A 23924-nucleotide genomic window follows, 5' to 3' on the forward strand; every position below is an offset into this window, starting at 1 on the left:
CATGCAGCCTGCTCTGTTAACAGGAGTACAGGTAATTACATTACTACAGATGAGCTTATGAAGACACTTAAATGGAAGTAATTTAACCCGACTGGCTCCGTTCTAGTTAAAACCTGAAAGAACTGTTGTTCTTGTGCACATAAACTGGTTATCCAATTAAATATTGTGAAGTGAGGTTGCGTCGATGCATTTACGTACACCTGAATAATGTCAGCTGCATCCTAAGCATAATCTATCACCAACCCTGTGCATTGTGCAGAATGAAAAGGGATTCCCACGCAGCATACTGTTAACTATTGCTCACTACGTATGGCACTCATTGCAGGCATAGTGACAGAGCAACAAGCCTCAGTAATGTCCAGCAAATCGCTCCCATGGCAACAAACCGGAGCCTTTGTGGTCATGTTTAACATGTAACATGTCCTCTAGCATCTGAAACACTGAATGTTTTATCCCGGCAAATACACCCCAGTGGAATGGGCAGGTGCAGAAAGCCCAGAGGCCAGCCCTCTTATTGATAAATGGACTGAAACCTGGTTAATTAATCCGCTGATTTGCAGATGCTACACAGTGTTAATGGATCGATTCTGGCGAAATCTCTTCAGTCTGTTGGCAGCAGCGACCACGTAGAAATGTTTCTGCAAGAGGAAGAGCAGTGTTTATTAGTATTTCTTCTGTTTGCATGTGTGTGTGTGTGCGTGTGTGTATGTATGAAAGAGAGAGAGGGTGCACAGACCTTCCACTGGCGGTGGGCAGCTAAGTAGCTCTGTAGTTTGACTTGGGACTTTAGCTTGACACGGTAAACTTTAGCTTTATCCTCCAGGTTGTTCAACCAGCTGTGTTTCATGCAGCCAGAGGCACTCAGCCGACCACTGCAACACACACACACACACACACACACACACACACACACACACATACACATAATGATGACGGCAGTGCAGTGCACAGTGAAGAGCCCTAATTTTGTCCCTCATTACTCTCTATAGACCGCTGGTATACCTCTTCAGGGGTTTCTCACAGATTTGGTGACAGAACGCCGACGGAGAATTTCAATATCACTGATTCTCATCTTCACAAGGACTTTGTGTCTCCTTAGGCTTTGTTCACGCTGCAGGTCTCTGTGTTAGTTTTGAAATTGCTGCTCATATGTTTTATCGGAAAATTCTTCATGTTTATTCTATAATTTAACCCTCGTCACTCTCATCAGTGAGCCCACAGCAATGTCCAAAACACATGCATGGTAATAATAATACTAAAAAACAAAAAAAGAAAAACACTGGCATTTTTCTTCTAGGACTTAAGATGTTGTTACAGCACTGAAACAGCTCCAACCAGTGTGTTTGTCCTCGTTCTCCTTGAAGGTTGCACAGCCTTTGATAGTGTTGATGTTATTATCTATAATTATTTCAATATCTTTCACTCTTGGAAATAATATGCACAACCGCGCATAGTAATAAATGTGCTGATACAATGCAGCAAAAAAAAAAAAAAAACCTGAATCCTGTATTTTGGAAATGAACTGATAGATAGAAAATAGCTCACTGCAGCTCAGTGCAGATAGACCTGAAATGCCCATTTCAGGCCCTGTGCTGCAAAGACCTATCACAGACCTCTATTTTCATTTTACCACCAGCACTCTGTTATATATCTATATCTTCATGCTCTCTTCATTTCAGATGTCTCCTTGCCTCCTCAAAGAATGCCTATCCAAAACAGCATTAGAATGATCTCCGAAAAAGAAATCACCTGAGAAAATTTGTAATTTCCTCTGCTTTACCGACCTTGAAAAACTGATCATCCACAATCAACTAGTGTGATGCTCCAACTCCACACTTAGAAATACCCAAATGATTGAAACTGAGCAGCACAAGTACTCTATGCAAATCACATGACGCCTTCCCTGGTCTTTGTCTCCCTGTACTAGAGCACTGTATGTCATTGATAAAGTCCTACTTCAGACTTCCAAGGCATGGTATGGATTTGCACTGCAATTTCTGGAGGATTTAAATGTAAGCCCCAAACCCCCCACTGCTCTCTGCTTCTCACAGGATGTGGGTCGGTTTGTTCTTCCTACTCAAAGAAAACTACCGGGGCAGAGCCTTCTCCTATAACAGCCCTTGCATCTGGAGCAAGCTTCCTGGCATTGTCAGGAAAATTACACATTGCCTCAGTAATTAAGGCACGACCCACAATCCATTTATTCAGCTGAGTTTAATTTTCAGCTGCCGTGGTTGGCCATTGTGCCACTGCGGTGTTGTTAGCATTCTGCTCTGTACCTGGACTGCCACTCGGGTGTACTACCCTTTTCATCTGCTCGTTTCCGGGACACTTTGTGACAAACCTGTTTGCTAAAAAATATTCATGACTAAAATGCATGCAACTCAGCTAGAGGGCGGGGGGATATTTTTTTTCCCATGTGCATCTCTCAGATTGTGACCAGTAATACCAGTACAAAAAAAAGATGATGATAATAATCCTTCATGTTTTTAGCCTTGGCAACCTGACCAGGTAGGAATAAGTGGGTAAATAGAAAATGGACAGATGGGCTCATAGTGCGTTTGTGGATTAAATGATACATTCTGATTCAGCTCAGTTTGAGACATAATTCTGTGTTCATGCTTTTAAAATGATTTAAAGTCCATGGTTGGCCCCAAATGATCAGAACGGGAAAAAAAATGTGAAGTATGCATTATTTGTCATGTATTTGTCATTAGAAATGTGGTGCAAAGAGAAAGTAAAAATTATGTATTGCAAAATTGTATACTACGCATTTTTGCCACATTCCCTAGCAAATTTATATACCGTATTTCACCAATTAATCGCCCGGCCGCAAATAGCCGCCTGGTTCTTATAAACGCCTGGGGTCTGCACGCATTTTGCGTATTAAACGCCCACCCGAATAACCGCCGGGGCGATTATTTACATCATAATGAGGTAACCTAAAATAAGGCTACTCACCTTATTTTTGCAGAAGTAAACAGTTAGCCGCACAATAACAGTGCGGCGCTTCTGTTTTCTGTCAAAATAAGAGCGCTAGCTAACGTTAGAACAAAAGGGTGTACCGTAATATTAAATCGACAGACTGAAAATATGTTGGACAGCAGCTGTCATCACGATAATGACCTGGTGCAAAAATAAATAAAGGCCTGCAGCGAATAGCCGCCTGGTTCTTTTAAACGCCCGGGGTCCAAGTCGATTTTGCATATTAAACGCCCGGGCGATTAATTGGTGAAATACGGTAACAATAAAAAGCTGCAGGTTGCAACTAAATTCAGTTACAAAGGAACAAGATAATTCCCTGGTGTTACCTTTTAACTGGAATGAGCAGTCTGGAGATGAAGTCTTTTGCCTCGTTGGACACATTTTCAAACGCTTCGCTGTCAAAGTCCCAGTTGGCGTGGAGGATGTTGTTCATGGTCTCTGCGTCGTTGTCCCCGAGGAAGGGAGACAGGCCACTGAGCCTGACGACAAGCACACAGCACGTTAGGGTCTCATCAGGGTGTGTGCCAGTGTCCTTATTATGAAGGTCAGCCTTTAATTAAGAATCTTAACGTGACTCATCATGTGAACGTCCCGTGTGTGAAAGCGGGGTCGAGGTACATGCGGTATATCGAGGTCAGTGTATACCGACGGAGCAGAGTGCCTCTAAACGCAGGACGATAATGAACTAAGTGGTGCAGAGCCAAGTAGGACAGTGGCAGCCAGGTACACACACTAGCTGGCCTGGCAAGTAGCAGGAAGTAGGCCACACACACACATACAGACACTCATTTTGGATGCGCCCTACATTTCCCCCCTCAGCTGTCAGGTTATTAGAGTTAATTGAATCAGTGTTGGTGAGGAAAGCCAGGTCACTGTCATTCAAGTATGCCTTCGATTCAGCCGCAGGGGCCAGCATAGAGCACTGCCATCAACAGTTCCTCTCAAGTGTCCATGTGTGCAGTATCAAACCAAGCGGGGACAAATAGAGCGACCGCACAATCAGAGAAACGAAATTGCAAGTGTGCGTGCAATGACTCCACACAGGAAAGCATCCCTTCAAAGTCTGAGGAAAGCTGGGGAAAATCCTCCAGTGTGAGCTCACTGTAGCCATTTCTACAAGGGGAGATTTTGAGATTAGATCTTGGGTTTATGGTTAAAATTGGGATTAGGTTTTAGGACAGTATATGGGGGTAATATGACTGCTCCAGCCGTGGTGAATGTTAAGCCTTCCCTAACTTTTATGTAGAAGATATCCTGCATTTAAAATTGAAGCAGTTCTTCTTGCCAGATGAACTATTTTAATTACATCCATCCATCCATTACATTGTGTGTCGCCCTGTTGAGCAATATATCTTGATAACTTGAACTACTCTCAGGTGGAAACACTCAAAAACAAAATACCATGGTATCAGTTTATGAGTGAAACCGGCCAACCTCAACACATTTTCATTTGGAGAGTTTCTTCTTCTTCTTGTCCTCCTCCTCTTCCTCTTATTATTATTAAAGTTTTTCTGCTACAGCGTTTTGCCTACTTCCCTGCTAAAATGATTATATTTTCTACTAATGCCATAGAAATTCATAGAAATATATACTCCTGCCCTTTTCATCCAGTGAGGGTGTTCTGAGAGCACGTAATAATTCAAAAGCATTCAGATGTACTTGAATAGAAGTACTTCTCATTCATAAGATGCTTTAATACTTTAACACTGTAGCAGATGAGGCTTAATAACACTTTTGTAGCCCTCAACCTAGGTGGGAGATGTGTGAGTGTCTACTACACTAGCTTTCTTAAAAAATATGGTTATCTCAGAAATTAGATTTCATCATCATTAGGAGTTGAACGAAAAAGAAAAAAAGGTGTCTGAAGGACGGAACACAAGTGACATGATAATTGTTTCTCAGATAAAAGCATGACAAAAACAGGATTTCTCTCGAGATTTTTTAGAAGGGAGAGAGGACACTGTGGAAAATGGGCTTAGCTGTTACTGTGGGATTCACTGCAGGCTGAATTCAGAGGCAGAAATACAGGGTAGAGTGTATTCGCCGTACGTGTCCATAGCAAGGTTAGGTTACAGTGTTATATAAAAGTGCCTAACATAGACTAATTAGCCTAACATTTGTAATGCAAGTCAAACAACATGGACATGCATGTGTCTGCAGTCACACAGAAATAGACAGAGATGAAAGGGGGGACTGTGCATTTGTGCATGTGTGTGTGTGTGTGTGTGTGTGTGTGAGATACTCACAGCATATATGTGATCACTCCAACACTCCACATGTCAGTAGGGAAAGAGACAAAGTCGTAGTTGACAACCTCTGGGGCAAGAAACTCTGGAGTCCCAAAATTCACCTTCAGCTTCTCACGTGGCCGGTACCTTGAAGATGCAATGCACACACACACACACACACACACACACACACACACACACACACAAATTTAAAAGTCTCCCACTGGGTTAATAAGCAACAAAGGCATCACCTTATTTTGACCTGTCATAGGAAGTGCTTCCCTTGGATTTTCATGTAATTTTGAAAGTGGTGGAACAAAGAGGTGAGATGCATCATTTCCACAAGTTTCATGAAAATCTGCTCGAAGCTGTGCGAGATCCTGAGCCTAATGAGCGAGTTAACGAAATGTTTATGTGGCTGAGCGGAGAGGAAAGGCATGTGGATGAGATTCATCAATATGCAGAGCTATAGCTTTGGTGCTTTTTCACAAAGTAAAGAAAAAATCTGAGCTGAAACAACAGCCAGACACGACTATAGTAAGTTTCAATTATCGGTGGTTTGTAACTTGAAAAAGAAACACATAGGGCTGTTTTGAATGAGCATTATGGCCGATGTGAATTGCCATACATGCCATGGCGAAACTGGAGGAATTCATTCAACCACTTTTTTGAGCTGTTTCATGCCCGTGAATCTGAAAAACAGCTTAGACCGCTGAGAGACCTTTGAGCACAGACAGGCTGCAACAACTGAGGAACAGCACATCTTTGTTTTTGCTTTTTTTCCCATCAGAGACAGAGGAATAAGCATTGGCACTTACTTGCGGGCCAGGCCAAAGTCTATGATCTTGATCTGGTTTCCTGTAGAGCTCACACACAGGATATTCTCTGGCTGAGAGGGAAGCAAGTGGAAACAACGGGAAATTGCAGACACATTAATGAAAGTACAATAATGTCACTGAGCATGGCATTTCCTTTTTGGACAAGATTACTCTTGCAAGATAGCAGGAGTAATAAAATATTCGCCATGCTCTTCTGCTATTTCACTCATCAGAGGCACGCGTATTTGGTCAGGAAGTAAGCAATCCTGTAAAGCCTGCTAGTTGCTTTTGATATGAACAGGACTCCAAGATTCAATATGACATCCACAAAGACAAATCATGTCCTAACCATAATTCCAACACTTGCATATTCTTGTATGATTAAAATCCTTTTTTTTTTCCAATTTTGGGGGGATTTTTCATGTTTTTTAATTTGTCAGTCCCAAGTTAATCGTACCAGACACAAAGTGTAACAGCAAATGTAAAAGTTTTTCATGAACTGGCTATGGGATGAGTTGCTATTGCGTTTCATCAATTAGCGATAAGGAGTCGTAAAATAGGAATGAATTCATATGAAAAAAAAAAATCATAGATATTGTATCTTTGCCTTATTGGTTGCCTAAAATGAATGTATAGTCCGAGTATCGGTTGGCTCATATAGGCTGAATCACAAAAGCCTCCTCAAACACTTCATGTACGCTTCATGATGTACAATACTGAGGTGTCTTTCTGGATGGGACGAGAATAATCAGTTAAAACACAGGAGGTAACTTGGACTTTAATTAATGCCGGGGTCAATTACATACATCAGTGATTTTCAGCCCAGTCCTCAAGTATCACCCGTCCTGCAAGTTTTTGTTCCAGCTCTACTCTTGCACATCTGATCCAGTTAAGGGCTTGATGTTGATTGGTTGAAACAGATCTGCCTGGGTCCTGTCTAGATGGTAACCCCAGATTTGCAAAACCCTCACAAATCTACGTTCAATCTCTCATAATTGCGGTTAAGGTTAGGGTTAGGTTAAGGTTAAGGCTAGCGTTATCACCTGGACACAACAATGTGCCTGAACAGGGCATGCAGAGAGGATACAGACTCGAGGAAGAGGTGCAACTCAGGTTAAAAAGAATGAGAGATAATGTCCTCAATAACTCAGCTGCTACATTCTGTTCATGACTTAGTTTGGTAACACCGTCAGCCAGGGCTGGACTGGGAACCCCTTTCAGGCCGGGAATCAGTCATGAAACCGGGCCGCGGGTGGGGTTGGGTGCGGAGTGAAGTGCGACTCGGGTCACAAGTATAGCCTATCACAACAATAGCCGCCCGACGCTGTTGGCCGTTGCGCGTAGACTTTTTTCCCTTTATTTTTCTTTTTCTTTTGCTTCTTCTTTGTCTCGTGGCCCGGCCCACCGGCCCACCGGGGAAATCACCGGTTTCCCCGCACGCCAGTCCGCCCTGGCCGTCAGCCTTTGTCATCAAATTGCACCAGAGGACATTAAAAATGACAAAACTGCAATCAGTGCAAACTCCTCGCACAGCCACAGGTCGTCAGGTGCTGGAAGGCAGCAGGAACTAGCGATAAACTCATACAAACAGATCCTCCGCACACTGACTCAAACTTTACTTTAACACTTTATTTAGAGGGAACAACGCGTTTCGCCTCAGCGTCGTCAGGTGGATTAGGCAATAGTCTTTCTATTCCAATGAATCTGAGAGAAGCTGCAGAACCATGATATTTGTCAGTTCTATGTATAGCGAACCTACTCAAACCAACTGGCTTTCTCAGCAGGTCTATGGAAATTACAGATGTGGAAAATGTGCACATTGTGCCAACACATTTGATACAAAAACATTCAATCACCCCCGTTCGGGAAAGAAATACAATATAAAAGAATTTATCAATTGTCTTTCCACTCATGTAATTTATGTACTTATTTGTCCATGTGGTTTGTTGTATGTTGGCCAAACCAAACGCAATCTAAAGTTGAGGATTGCAGAGCACAAAGCGGCCATTAGAAATAACAACCTGGATTATGCCATCGCCAGACACTACAAAGAAAAAAATCATGGTTCTGCAGCTTCTCTCAGATTCATTGGAATAGAAAGACTATTGCCTAATCCAAGAGGGGGCAACATTATCAAACAACTCCTGAGAAGGGAAGCTTTTTGGATCAATGAACTATTTACTGTCGAACCGTTCGGTATGAATGATTCACATGACTTGACTTGTTTTCTTTGAGAGATAAATTGGTGGGATATATTCTACTTTTGTCATATTTTTGTGCTACATGAGAGATGTGTATTGTATTTCTAAATATGAGGTCTCTAGCTTATATAGTGCTTCCTAGTACTCTCTCATATTTCTATTGCCTAATATATCATTGATGCTTTCTATGTAAATATTTTTTGTAGGTTGTGTAACTTTACAATTTGGTTAATATTTTTCTGCTTCTTGCTTGTTGTTCCAGCACAGTGTATTAGACCCCTACGTTACACTGATGTGTTTCTTTGCCTGAGTCGGGCTCTAACAGTGAAATTGGTCAGGTGACCCACAAGCATTTAAAAACACACCGGGAAATGATCAGGCCAGATTTGAGGTGAACCTGAAGACGCTGAGGCGAAACGCGTTGTTCCCTCTAAATAAAGTGTTAAAGTAAAGTTTGAGTCAGTGTGCGGAGGATCTGTTTGTATGACATTAAAAATGATTTCTTTTTTTTTTTTAAAGAATGAAAGTCTTAGTTAAACACATCACGACCTTGCTGAGATCTGGCATATTTCAACTATGTTTCACGAACAAATAAGCCTCAAAGAATTTTACTGGTAGAAGGAAAAAGATGTTCAACCCAATTAAGTTTCAGCACCGAGGTGTCCTTATTTTACTTTATTCGTCAACAGTCTGCTTTTCTTCCCGTCTCTGCTGCATGACAGTGTGTGTTTCATCAGGTGTGTAAGAGCAGAGAACAGGTGGTACTTGAAGCCTTGGTTGAGAACCACTCACCTACATGGCTGCTGGTTTAAATTAATCTATTGCTCAAGTCATATTTATGATCACCATGGAGATACTAATCCTGTCAAATAGGGCTTTAGTGGTAAGATATAAAATACAATACAAGAGCATGCAAACGGTCCTTGGGCACTGGGGCTTCAAGGACCGGCATTAGTGTTTCCTTGAGATTAAGAACATGAACTAAAAGCAGAAACGTAAGCACGCTGTTCATGTTGCATATGGATGATGAGTGCAGTGAGGCGTCACCTTGAGGTCCAGGTGGAGGATGTACTGCTGGTGAAGGTACTGAACGCCCTCGCAGATCTGCTTGGTGAAGATGATGGCATCAAGTTCGGTCAGCTGGTAGTTTTCATCCACGATGCGGTCAAACAGCTCACCACCCTCCACGCTGTCGAATGCACAGGAACACAAGGACATGACACCATCAACACCCACAAGAGCAATATAATGGGAAAGGAATCAGTTTTGCTCACATATTAAAAAAGTATGCATTATTTTCCCTAACTAGGATACATAAAAGTATATTTTTGGCTTTATCAGAAACAGCAGTGTTGCTAATGCCACTTAAATGTTGCACACCATTGGAAAGTCAGGAAACTTACTATTCCATGATTAATGTTAAGTTTGTCCGTGACTCAAAGGCATCATACAGCTGAATCAGGTTCACATGGTTGAGTTGGTTCATAACCCCAATTTCATTCTTCACTTCATCCTTTATTAAAGAAAATTAAGAGAGAGAGAGAAAGGGCAATGATATGCATGCAAAAGACCTTTCATTTTTGATTTGTAGATCATAAATGGTAGGTAAGAATAATCTGACAAGAGGACAGTGTTTATTCTCTCCAATTATGCTCTTTAATTAGTTGTCCTCAAATGTGTTCCTCCACAACAAAAAATGTATTAAAAAACCTGAATGGAGCTTATCTGAATTGTCAGAGCTCTTCAGCATTTACTTCTCTTGCTCTTCATTTAGATGCACAAAGGCTGAATTCAGAGGCATAAACATGAAGCGTTTGTCATACTTGTCCACAGCAAGGTCAAATGCACTCACAGTGTTATATAAAAGAGCTTACTAGAAGCAGCGATTAACATTTGTAATGCAAGCCAAATAGTGAAGGCATGTGAGGAGTAAGGACTTCTAGATGTAGGCTGTGCAGTAAGATGAGAACGTGTTCTTTCGAACAACATAGACATGTGTGTGTCTGCGGTCACACGGAAATACAGAGAGATGGAAGTGTGTGTGTGTGTGCGCGTGTGTGTGTGTACTCATAGGCAAACGCCACAGCTAAGATGTTGCTCCCCAGTGACTCATAAATCACTTTCACAGGAACACAGAGTTGAGTTGACTTTGGTGACAGGGTGACAGAAAGGAGGTACTCTTCAACTGATACGGGTTTCTGAATGCCAGTGTCGGTGCCAACGCTTTTGCATTTAAGCTGCTGATATTCAGTATGAAAATTTGACCACTTCCCTTCCAAAAACATAATAGAATATCAATAAGAGGAGTAAGAATAAATGTGTATGTTCAATGTTTTTATCACAATTTTTTGTGTGTTTTTGCCACAATTACTGTTACTACTGCTGCTGCTATTACTAAAAATAATATATAATAATACGAACATGCATATATATTGGTGCATACTTTGTGTGGAAACTTCAAAATGTCTCATTAATGGTTTTCCATAGACAACTACACAACTACACAATGAATGTGTAATGAATATTGACTGCACCACATATCTTTGATTAAAAATAATGGACAATATCAGCCTCATGTATTAATCTAACCCCAGAAGTATTTCCTGCTGTCGTTCACTCACCCGTTCCTTCATCCCTCTGACTTTGATAATCTTGGCGGCGAGGGTCAAACCTGAGGAAAGCTCAGCGCACTTATGGACCTGACCGAACCTGCCCCTGTACAAACACAGAAATAATGCTTAAGAAATGGGTAAATGCAGTATATTACACTTACTAGTGTGGTGCATGTAAACTAGAGCTTTGTATGACTTAGTCTCAGAGATTTTAGTTGCTGATGATGTTGTATTGAATTTCAGAATTGAAGAGATAATAATGGTCATCATGAAACCTGTGATCATAATAGTCATCCTCTAATTAGGATAATTTCTGATAAATTAAAAGGGAAAATTAACTACTCTGCTCCAGCTGGTTCTGAATAGTAGGACTGTACCGTGCAGTTGATTGATAATGGTAGTGACACTGAAAACTACATCTGACAACACATTTACTGTACATCCTCATCATTTCTAGTGAGTTGAATTATAGTCAGTCCTTATTTGCTGGAGAACCTGTGAGAGCCGCTAAGGGACCCCAGCCTTCCTGCTGAACTCGTTTTGAAGAAGCATTGAGTTAGACAGGTAATGACAAGCGACCAGACTCTCTATGGCTCAGGTTCAAACCATTTTCAGAGGCAGAATGTTACCAAACCATTAACACAAACACCCTCTGAAATGGCATTGACCATGTTAAAAAGACGAGGGGGGCACGCAAATGGAACCCTTTCAGCGCTCGCCCAAAATAACCTCAGGAGCAGCCAGAGTTTATTTGTGGCCTGACAGGGCTTAGACGTGTCTGTGTTACCAGCTGTTCAACATGTAGACTGGAGTTTCACTTATACATTCGCTGGAGGCAGAGCTGCTCTAGACGAAGACACAGTCTCACTCGTTGAGTTCAGACTTGATGGGAGGAGCCAAAGAACCTCTGTTTCAGAGCATTTTCCATAGTCAGCGAAATAGCACATTTTTAAATGCCAAAGAGCAAATTCTAGTCAGAATCTCAATAAGCCAGAAATGCAATCAGCAAGCCTCTGTGCCTGCACCACATACTGTTTATGTCTATATAGCTAGGGAGATGAAGACAATATGAGGCCACCTCCAGAGGATGAGGTGGATGAGGGCATGAGCTCCATAGGGTTTTTCCACAAAATCAGCTCTCTAAAATACATTATCATCATCATTATTATTATTGCTGTTTGTTTGTTTGTTTGTTTGTTTTTTTACTGTGAATTGGTGAAAAGTACCAGAAATATCTACACTGTGCTCTTAGATAAATGAAATCCGTAACAATTACAACTAGTCAAAGTCCCTGTCTCAGCGCCTGAGGAAAATTTCTGAAAATTTTAAAACCACTGATTTCACATTAGCTTGTAATTAATGTCTTCATTATAAATATAGGGCCGCATAACAATGGCAGTAATATTCTAGTAATGAGGAAATATTTGGAATCAGCTGTAGTGATCATTTTATAACACTTAGCCTCACCATCATACATTATATTCTGCCATGCTTCGCAAGTGCTCAGCACTGCCTCTGATGGTCAAAAGACTGTACTACACTCTTCTTTCTCTCACAGCAGTGTATGGGAGCAACTAAACTGACTTGCTGGGTGTGAAAAATCCAGTGCGTTGGTTAGGAAGACCTGCCCCTATTCTGCCTTTGATTGGCTGATCCTAACCCTAACAATAATCATTACTAGCCAATCAGCGGGAGAGTAGGGTGGTTACGCAGGCCCAGCAAGTCAGTTAAGTCTCTCTCTCCAGTCTATGAGCTTTCATACTAAAGCCTATATCCTGTGTTAATATATGTCAAAATTTGAAATCCCACTTAAACCTTGACATTTGACAGATTAACAAAAGCCCTTGAAGTCCAAACAACCTTTGACCAAGTTTGATCCAAATCAGATCAAAACTGTCTGAGTTTTTGCTGTGACACACACATCCCAGTGACTACAACACACCCTTGTACTAATGTTGCACTTGCCGCAAATGTAAAATATAATTGCAAATCATAACACTTTTCTTCCATTCACAATCATATTTATTCATGATTTTGGGAGGTCAACAGGCTTGTTAACTCGCTCACCCATATACTTATCAACTTGTATGGCTAGTTGGACCATGGAGGGTTAGGTTACCTTGCTAACCAAACTAAGCTTTAGATAACAGAGTAACTAGATGGCTTTTTTCTTTCAGTTAGTGGGACATCTGCAAGACTTCATAAGACAGCTTCCTCCGTTCTTACTCCTCACTTTTTCACTGGCCTTCAAATTACCTTATTTAGCCAGAAACACTGGCCTTGCCCACTGAGGTTAACTCAACCAATGAGAGTATTTCCGTCTCTCCAGCAGCTGTGCCTTCAAGAAAATGTCTGCATAGCTAAAACAATTTTTTTCCCTCCCAGCTCTGATTGTACATGCTATCTCAGCGACCACGCTAGCTATCTCTGCGCTGATTACGGGCCTATGTGGCAGCCATACTGAGTTACCACTGGGGAGTAAGCGAGCTGCTCTTGTTATTATCTGAAGGCCTGTGGTCACAGAGCAGAGATGACTGAGCAGGTGCCAAGCTGACTGCAATATAAATAGCCAGTGGGCGACCCCAGTTAATGTGTTGTGTTTGGGCTTAACTACAGAAGACCAGAGGGGATGGAAGGTAAATGAAACCCCTGTGATTGTCACATCGGCTTGCCTGTTTTGGACTGTTATTGTCCTTTCGGTACATTGGGCGTCATCAAGTATGGCCATCATGCTGTCCACCAATATGATGGCTATGCTGCAGTTTGATTGATTACACTGATCAGTACTACACAAGTTATCTATGGGATGCTTATCCTGAATCCTGTCATGTAACATTTTTACTATAATCTACGCAAATATTCAAGAATAATGCAAACAATAAATAAAAGTGCTTCAAAAAATGTTGGATTGTTTGATCACTGGTTCATTGTATGGAAAAGGAGATTGCAGCACAAGCATGATGCAGCTCTGCAGGATGTTGGTCCATGCTGAATTCACATACAAAGAATTTCTAACTGTAGTGTGTTCATCAGTGTATTTGATTTAATTGCACTAGCACAGAGATAACTAACATGGTCAACTACAGCAGCACTTGGTGTTAAAAGGAGGAGTATTTATATGGTAAATGTAGTTTCACTGATCACCTAAAAGTGCTAGTGTACTTGTAATTGTCATTATTAGACCTCTAATAACAATGACAACAATAATAATTAATTACAATCAAGTATATATTATTCACGTTACTGTTATTGTAATCATTATTATTATTAACCTGAGTTTCAACATGGTGTTTTTGTATTCCATGGACTAAATGCTCTAAATGCTCCATGGTCTAAATGCAGAGTGAGAGGCTACTTTTTCAACCTGACAAGAAGAAAAATGGAAGTGAAAAAACTGGATTGTAAATTTTCTTGCTTTTTTTTTTTTTTTTTTTTTTTTTTTTTTTTTGGGCTTGAAAATGGTTGAACTTTAAAATATTAAATACTGATCCAACTTATCTGCAATCAGCAGCACCAGTCCAAAAATATCTCTATCTGTATGTTTGATTCTCATAAAGTGATATCAGGCAAACGCCATTTCACACCAAGAAAGCGACATAATTAGGAACTGAAGTTTACTTTGGCATTTGGCCAGTAACAAGTGTCTTGAAATGCATTGCCAAGATGCCTTGGTTATTGGATGCGATGCAAATTATTGTGACGCACATTGCACAGACACCAGCGGGACTGAAATAAGGTTGTGAATTCATGGGATATACATCCTAATAATATAAGACGACATCTCATCAACCATTTCCAAATGTCCTGTCCAAACCTCTAAACTCAATGCTCCCTCTAATGATGCCATAAGAGAAGGTCAGCAACATCAACACTCCATGTTTCCACTATTCCTGTGCTTTGGTGATGATTGTATTTCAATTTTTGTAGATATTACACATCCTGGCATGACCTTTGTCTTGTGTCTTGAACTGGAAAGAGGAGTGTGACTCTAATTTTGCTCTTTTTAAACAATTGATTTGCTCCAGTAGTCAGCACCTCATTGGGTTTGCACACTTTCATTTGTACATCTCAAGCCAAACAGAGGAGGATACACTCACCCTCCAAGAATCTCATTGGGCTTGACGCTGTAATAGGAGCCCATGGGAACCTGCTTGGCACTCACAATGCGGTGTTCAAAAGGCGCCGGTGCCGGTGGACAGTCATCTACAGAATAGGAGAAGACAAGGTAACAAGGAGGGTTTGTTGGTGTGTGTTTGTGTGTGTGTGTGTGTGTGTGTGTGTGTGTGTGCTGATGACTGACTGTTCCCTGGTAGTACACACTCCCTACAGAGCTCTCTCTTTGCATCCATTACAGCATGTAGAAAAATGCCATCAACATGCAAGAGACTGAAGTAAGTCTGTCAGCTACCCACCACACCCAGTTATTTTTGCAACAGTGGGGCAGCAGCTGGCCATTGTTCCTACTTTCCAGTACTTTGGAGTTTTCCAAAACCCTGACCTGAATCTTCAAATGAATGGCCGTGTATACCTCTGCACTCTGTATTTCCACACCACCCTGGTTGTGATACATGGACCACACATAACATCAAATCCATGGAGGACTTCCACAGAAAGGGTCTCCAGATGATCATCACTTGGGAGGACAGGTTGCCACACACTGAAATCCTATAACAAGCAGGTTTTTCACTCTAGTGTCCATCCTGAACTACAAAGGCTTGGATATGCAATTCAACTACCCCTCAATAGCCTCCAGTGCAAAATCCTCCACGGCCAATTACATCAAGGCCAGGCCGGTGACCAGGAGAGACAGTTCAAAGACTAAATTAACATCCAGCGCCATGAAATGAAGCATGTAAAATGACTGTCTCTTCCCCACGAGCCCTTGCTCGTATGTCACCACGTCTCTATGCAAACAAAACTGTGGCTCCAGATTGTCCTATGCTGTCACCAAACTCATTAAATAAAGGAGAAGATATTAACTTCAGACACAATGAACAGCCATAGTTCGACAAATTAAAGTGTGCACAAATTCTATGAATATCTTTCTTATATTGAATGGCCTATATTGGTATCGTGCCTGCCTGCATATATTCTGGATTTGGTAACAATCTGAAAGCTTTAAGCTACATTTTGATGAGTTTAAAGGTTCTGTGGTTGTAAGTAGTTTTGTCATTGTGATGAATACATTTGTCTTTCTAATTCCAGTTGGAATATATGGGTGGGAAATGAATGCTTGTAGTTCATATTTGTTTATTTCCTCACAAATTGACAAGCAGTTAATTTTCAGAGATATGAATCCTGGCAATTAATTGCTAAAAATGTGTTAGGTTCATGTTCAAGTTTATTTAAAGCCCAATGTCAGTGTTTACAGTCTCAAAGGGTTTTACATGCCCACAAGTTATCAACAAACAGGATGGCACTCCCTGATTTAATCCTCCTATTACATATTAAAGGTTTGTGATTTCATTACATGTAACCATTAATCAGCCACTACTGCAAACATCAACTGCAAACATTCAACAAAAATTTCACACATATTCAAACTGGAATTGTACACGCAGATTTTTTTTTTTTCTTTTTATTGTGGTGTAAAACTGTCTTACCACCACATAAACTCAAACAAAAGAGCATCAAGGTTTGAAATTAAGTTTCAGTTTCTGAAAACTTGAAATCAGGTTGTGTCAGTGGTCTGATCATGAGATGAGGACACTGGTCAACTGTTTTAATATAGTAATGAGTAAATGCTATATGTCTGCTATCTGTCATTAATATAAATACATCCACTTACTTTTAAAAATGCAAGACATCATTTATTGTGCAAAATGGAAACCATTTCTGCTTTAGGAGAATGTCAAGCTTTGAGCACTCAAGGTCCAGCTCATAAAGGTGTTGGCCCGTGTGGTAGGTGTGCCAAGCTTACCTATGACCGCAAACTGGGACGCCGAGGCAGCGTTTTGTCTGCTACCTGAGGAGGCTGGTGCTGTGGTGGTGGGTTCGGCTCCATCCGTTATTGCCCCTGGTGATGAGTTAAGGTCCGGCTGGATGGAGCACTGCTGCGCCGAATCCTCTTGCACACTCTGGAGATGAATTACCTCGGTTTCCAGCTGTGTTTTCACCACACCGGTTGTCTCACTCTGGCTCTGACTTACTTGTGGCTCTGTTAGGGCAGATAAAGTCTTCTGTTCTTTGGCAGGTGGGGAGATGGTTTCATGGTTGACCTCTGACTTGGGTTCCTCAGTAATGGTGGTGGATGAGTCAGGCCTTCCTATCTCCATGGTATCCGCATCAGCAACCACTTCAGCAGCCGACTCTGGCCTGCAGGAACACAGTGTGATCAGCAGGGTTAGCTCCTCAGGGAATGAATTGCAGAATTGACCGTAGTAATAAACCACAGTACACAGTATGAGTTAAAGTGAGAAAATTATGCTTGAAATGTCATTCAATAATGATTACCAGTGTTTAAAAAAAAAAGAAAGTTAACAGGCATTACAGCGTCTCTGCCACAGATTAGTTATCAGTATTCAAATTGCTAGACCCCGTTTAATCCCCAACACTAGGAATGAATGTTACAGTGGTGCCAAGTGATCCAACACAGGGAAAAGAGCAGACACAGATGTACAAAATATAACTTTCACTTTTGTAGGTGCACTGTGAATGAAAATGCATGCAGGTGCCTCAGTGGATGAGTATGAAAATGTGATCCCGTGTGTGACAGAGCTCTTCACGTTGACGAGACTGTCTCATCTAACTTGTTGACCTGCTATTGAAGCTCTTTCCTCTCTTCTCAGCTCTTTGAAATAACTGGAGTCCGGCTGGTTGGAGTGGTTTGGATATAAACATTCCAACTGGCTTCCTGTCAGAATAGCAATTATGGATAATAGTGCAATTAGAAGAGAGATCTGGGAGTGCACTCAGAACACTGGATGGCATAGAAACAGATGTTTGGCTTGGTTATCTCTGCAAAAGTTTTGTCAGATTCAAGGCTGGCAATTATCAGTGCCTACAACAGTTAACAGTGGGTGATGCACTTAATGCACTCTCAAGGTGCTTTCACCACAAATAATAAATGGCACAATTCAGCCAGCAAAACATCCTGAGGTTGATTATTTGTTTATATTGCAGTCTGCACCAAATGAAAATTCAATAAATGTCAATTTATCCTTAAAATGAAGGTTGAGCTGACATTATCCATTACTGCTACCATTATTGTTTTGTGAAAATGGGAACTAAATATTTTTGTGAATAAAGTTCAAAATGGCTTCCAGAACAGTTTTATCATATTGTGGAAAAAAAAAAAAAAAGTAATGATTTGGTTTTAGCAGCACTCAAATGACTCAAATCATCATCTTATCTAGGTAGCCCGCAGAGCAGCCAGATGCAACTTGGTTTCAAAATGTACTAACAGCCTTTCACAATGTGTGGTCAAAATGTATTATTTGTTCTATATTTGAGATGCTCTTGGTATATTTTATCTGTGTGATGAAACTAAATAAGTTGTGTTGTCGCTTAGCTAGACTGTTGACAACTGGTTGTCAGCAGCTCAGTCTGTCACTATTCAGTTAATCCCTCTATTGGGGAGTGGTTGGGCTGCTGACTATTCATCTGCATTGTCTGGCGGGAGATAATATGAGAAACCAGAGTAAACACAGATGACTGACTTTGGATACCTTTCAGAAATGTATTGGACAGTAGCGAAGCTCAGTTTACAAAGTTTTATGTTTGTGGAACAGAATTCACAGCCTTCTTAGGTTAATTTAAATCTTTATGGGGTAACTTCAAAGTATGCATGATGGTTAAGTACATCCAAAAGTTATTTTAAAGGACAAAGGTAAACTCTGATTTCCCTTTAAATTCCCTCAAGCGGATTTTGTATCAGTGGAGCAAGCGGCTGTAGTTCTCATGGATGTGGACAGTGGTTTTGAAGGACCCTGGATTTGTTGAACCTACTAACGGGGGCAGCAGGCTGAAGCAGTTACAGCTTTCCTCAAAGTTTTAACAAGGCTAAATTTTCTTTCAGCTGGTTCTTTGCCTTAGGATAATCGCACGTTAGTTTATGCACCCCCTCTATATACCACCATATTATTTACCTTTATACCAATCAGCAATAACAGCAAAGTTTTTCTCCTAACTGAACTGTATCACGACACTATATGTGTAAGGGCTGGCCAGCTTCAGCATGTCATGTAATTTACATGGATTTCCTTTGAACAGCATGTCCAAAGTAAATAGAAATCTAAAGTCATATCCAACCAGACAAAGGAATCACTAATTATCACCTGTAAAAGATCTCACACTGTGTCTCTGTGTGAGCCAGTTCTGCTGATTGATGTCTCTACATTTGCACATACCATTATTGCGGGAATCCTGATTTTTACCATTTTTTGACTCATATCATTGATCGCTCAATGGCCAAATTTCAGCAGAGAGAACATTCTTTCATGAGGTCGAATCTAGTCCAGTCTAATCTAATCTAAAGTCAGAAGATTACCTATCCAGCACAGGGGCTGTGGTTTGAGCTGCTGTATCCTCCTGATTCTCTGGCACAAAGGTCTGGACTCTGGTAGGTTCTCGACTCTTCATGGTGACCTCCTTGGGCCTTCGAGAGCCTTTGGTGGAGCCGTCTCGGGTCAGCAGAGGAGGAGCCTCTTCCTGCTGAACTGAGGATGAACTTGGCGATGGACACGTGGGAGACTCAGGGGGAGAGACTGGAGATGGAGCCTCAGGATCTGCCTGTTTCACCTCCTCAGGAATCTGTTTGGTGTCTGCAAGGAAGCCAGAGGAACGGGAGGAGGATGAAAGTCCCATTCACATTTCTACAACATTCATGCATCTATTCCCTGACAGTGTGTGTATCTACCTGTTGATTTTTTTATTCTGTCTGTAGATTTTGAAAGCAAAGTCAACACTGGGAGATAGTTTAAAACCAGTTGTTTGACTAGATTTTGCTGTGGCATGGTGGTAGTTCAGAAAATCCATCAGTTTTTAGTAGTTATCATTCAGACAAATACAACTACAGTGTGTTTGGCTATAAAAGAAAAAAAAATAATATGATATGATTTTCATCTTTTTGTTTACATTATTTTTTTCTAGTTTAGAAGTTTTGATTGAATCTCCTGTGACTCCACAGGAGATTCATGACTTCTTTTGTCATGTGAGTTTGTATTATATGACATTTTATAAAATTACATTGCTAATGTAACACAATATGTTTTCAATAATTGGTGGAAGTATTACATATACTCTCTAAATTCAAAAAAGGATTCGTCTTATTTGGAATAGCATACAGCTGCATTATTTTTCAACCCTACATCTCTTAATGCCCGTATATTGTAACATATTTGTTTTTATATTAGGGTACAAAGAATCACCCATGTCAGGTTTACACTGGCATACTGTATCTTAAAAGTTATTGCTCAGTGACAAGCCAGTGTATCCTTAAAGGTAAAATTCAGCATCATTTTTGTGATAATGAGAGAGGCTCACCTTCTGCTGGTTCAGACCCCTCTTCCTCCACCTGTGTACCCCGATGGCAGACTGTGGGCTTTGGTGCTGGACTCCCATCTTCTGCACAATCCCTTTTCTAAGAGGAAAAACACCCCAATGGATAATCAGCCCTGTTACACTTACATGTAATCTCCTACACCAAAGAAAGCCATAGCATAACTCCAAGATTTTTGGTGCCTGTAAGGTACTTTTGTTCCTGCTAAGCCACGGCTATTGTAGATACTTAGGTAAAATTTTAAGTATCACTCTTACATGCAGCAGCATAGGCTTGGTTAAAACTTTTTAGAGGCAGAGCTGCTCTGCGGGGAAGAAATAAACTCACTTAAACCTCAGTGGGGTGGCCAAGAATCAGTCTTTCAGAGTTAGCTACAGGCAAACATGAACAACACTGAAGAAACTCTGGTCAAATTGAAATAAAAATATAAATGAACCTGGTATTCATTAAATGACTAACTAGCTTAACTAGACAACAATAGGCTAGTATGGAACATCAGCTGCAAAACTAATTGATCTAGATAATCAAGCCCGCAAGTGTTGTGACTGGTTTGAACATTTGTTGGCTGGTGGCCATACGGTAATATAGCCATGATATGACAGCAGGGAGAGTCCTCACCCAACCATAACCCTAAACTTAACGATGTCGGTGTATCTTGTCCAGATCTCATAAAAGTTTTAGTTGTTTTCATTCCAGAGGTTATGTGTTTTGGCTCCAGGTGTAACAAAGCCAGTCTGAAAAATCTGCTGATTATCTGTGGCATCAATCTTGACAGGAATAAACAAAGAGTATTGTTGTGTGTTCATTTACATTTGTTTAGATGCTGTTTGTGTGGGTGGGTAGACATTGATGGGTTGCCTGTTTTCCATACCGTGTTTAGTCAAATATTTTGTAATGATGAAGCTGAATGGCTGTTCATCATCAGGTATTCATATCTTATATCCGTCTCAGTATGTGGGTGTCTAATCAAAGTAGATATTGAACAAAGCCCTGACAGCTCTGTTTCATCCTCAACTTTAGTCCAAGTGTGGAGGCAGTTGATATCCTTATCTTGGCAAACACACTGCAGCAATGGACAACTTGCATTCTTTCCAGGCCACTAGCCAAACAACCACACAGGTTAGCTGTACTGATTTTTGCGGTGGAGGCCAAATGACATTTGCTGGACAGGAGCCCAATTTCAAGTCACACATGCACAATAGGCTGGGGCGGCTGTGCACCGTGGCTGAAATAGTGTTGGCCCTATATGGTGGTGACAAAGGAGACAATTGAGAAGGAATCTGAAATCAATCACACATATGACAACCTATTTACACTTGCCCACAAATTGACCTAATTATGACTGAGTGCAGTCACACATTTAATGATAGCGTTTTCATGGCAGCATGGAGAGCTTTTGCATTGGCGTTATATTATTTATTGTATTATATGTTAATATGGCTGATTATTTCAGTAACCAAAGTGTAGAAGACAGATGCCTACAGTACAAGCAGCAATAATATCAATCACTGAATAGCTCTGTGTAAGCCATGACGCTGAAGCCCAGCTGACTGCTAGACAGGGGAAATACTGGGACCTCAATAAAGGTCACACAGCAATGGCAACATGTGCCATTATCCAAGACAGGGCTGTGAAAAATCCTCTTGGTGAGCCACCAGAGAGGCACAGTTGTTGGAACAGAATAATGTTTTCCAAGTGGTTGCATCACCTGAATCAAAGTCTGGCTGAGTGAGCTGCACATACACTGCAGGGTAAGGGTTATTTTAGGCTTCTTTTATTGAGAAAGTCATAAAAGTTATTTTAAAGCTCACATACTGACAACACGTAATTGTAAACAGGGAGCATTAAAGTAGCACCTCTTTGAGCTCTACAGCAAAAGTCTACCAAGATCAAACATCTAAAAGCAGTTTTCCTACAACGGAAATTTGTCCTACAATTGTTTTAGACCCTTGACAAGCCTATGGTGTACTATAAGTATGAAACATAAAATTAACGTAACACATTACAGGTTCATAACACTTACCCCAAAATTAATTGAGGAGGTAATCACTGGGTGACTTAGATTAAAGTCAATTTATTTGCAAATATTTGTTAGAGATAATAATAATTAAAAAAGACTTATGAAGTCTTGGAATGGACTGACCTGGTCCGGAGGAGTGTCGTTGCCAAGCAGGCCTTTAATCCTCCAGGGCACCACACCTTTCAGGATAAACTCCACCACCTTGGAGCTACGAAACACCTCACCTAAGTAACCCATCACCCTGTCCAGGGTTGACATTGAGCCCTCTATCCCATCCAGCCTCTCCCTCTGCCTCTTCCCTTCCTGTTGCAGGTTCCCGAGCAGAGTTACCATCTCCCCGCACAGGCCCTTCACCTCTGACAGCAAGGCTGCCTCCCCACCTCCTGCACAAGGGGAAGCAGTCCTTAAACCATCCCCATTCTGGACCTCTCCCTCCCTTTCCTGGCTCCTGCGTATCTGGGTTACGTCCTTCTCCAAGGAGTCCAAGCCCTGGCAGACCACATCTAGTCTGCGAAGCACTTCGGCCTGGGTAGAGGCGATCTGTTCCACCCTGCCCTCCAGCTGCATCAACCTAATTTCCACACCTCCCAGAGTGGTCAAGAGTCCAGTGGTGGAGGGGGATTTCTTCACAGTTCCAGTGGGGGTTCCTGAATTGTCCAGCTTACCCCCGTCATACATTTTGGCAATGCAGTTGGCCAAAGTGGCCCGCTTGCTCATGGCTGTTTCGGGATCAAAGCTGTAGTCCCTGATAGGCAGTGGAATGGAGGTAGAGAGGGAGCAGTGGCCGTGTTAGTCCACCTTGGTTTGTTCTTCATAAGCTCTATTTTGGTGGAAGCCCTTCAAGCCGCTAGCTCTGTCTACCTTGATACCTCTCCCCACAACAGCCCCACCTAGCTGTCTCCGCCTCGCTCTCTCACTCCACCTCTCAGTATATCCCTGTTGTCTGTATATGCCAGAGACACAACACCCCTAAATAAATACCTCCTCCTCACTATCTTATCTGTCCACTTGTTTGTAGCCCCCCCTTCCCTCTTCTGGACCAAGCCAAAAGTCACAGCCAAGATTCCAACGGTGGCTTGACGTCACCAAAACATTTAAATTCATCTCAGTAGATCTGACTGTTGACTGGTGGGCATGCCAGGAATGACCTTATGGCAGGGGCCCCTTCTTTGCCAAGACAAGAAAAAATTATGTTTGTTAGGACTATAGAACAAGGCACCATTGTTCCCAGCCAGCTATTCTGCTACCAGTTTGTTATATCACAGGGATATATGGTGTTTGCTGCTGCATAGAGATTATAGATTTGCAAGCTACATAAATGCTACACCACCATGTGTGCTGCCATAAATTTAAGTGATACAGTATTGTGAATGCTTTCTGTCTAATGCATGCAGGGAAAGACTCCGGCCCCAGTAAATCCTGAATAGGAATATGCAGGGAAAAAATGGACATATGTATGGATGGATTGATTACAGTAGGTTTATTTAGAGACAAGTATTTAATTAAAGGTTAAATTAAGTTAGCATATACGAACACACTTCTCCAAGCAAGCACATAGAAA

The 23924-nt window shown here is 41.4% G+C and overlaps 1 protein-coding gene across 1 annotated transcript; it reads right to left on the bottom strand.

The window, feature by feature from the left end:
* Nucleotides 1–151: 151 nt before the first annotated feature.
* On the bottom strand, nt 152–23080 carry mylk3 (myosin light chain kinase 3). Its single transcript, XM_030048651.1, has 13 exons — nt 22487–23080; nt 20328–20424; nt 19333–19606; nt 16765–17159; nt 14942–15047; nt 10854–10947; nt 9636–9745; nt 9280–9421; nt 6032–6102; nt 5232–5360; nt 3312–3464; nt 737–872; nt 152–638 (listed from the first exon to the last, which is right to left on the bottom strand). The coding sequence occupies exons 1-13, from the start codon at nt 23078–23080 to the stop codon at nt 564–566; spliced, it is 2376 nt and encodes a 791-aa protein (XP_029904511.1). The 3' UTR covers nt 152–563.
* Nucleotides 23081–23924: the final 844 nt, after the last annotated feature.

Source organism: Myripristis murdjan, chromosome 3 (assembly GCF_902150065.1).
Source record: "Myripristis murdjan chromosome 3, fMyrMur1.1, whole genome shotgun sequence".
NCBI lineage: Eukaryota > Metazoa > Chordata > Actinopteri > Holocentriformes > Holocentridae > Myripristis > Myripristis murdjan.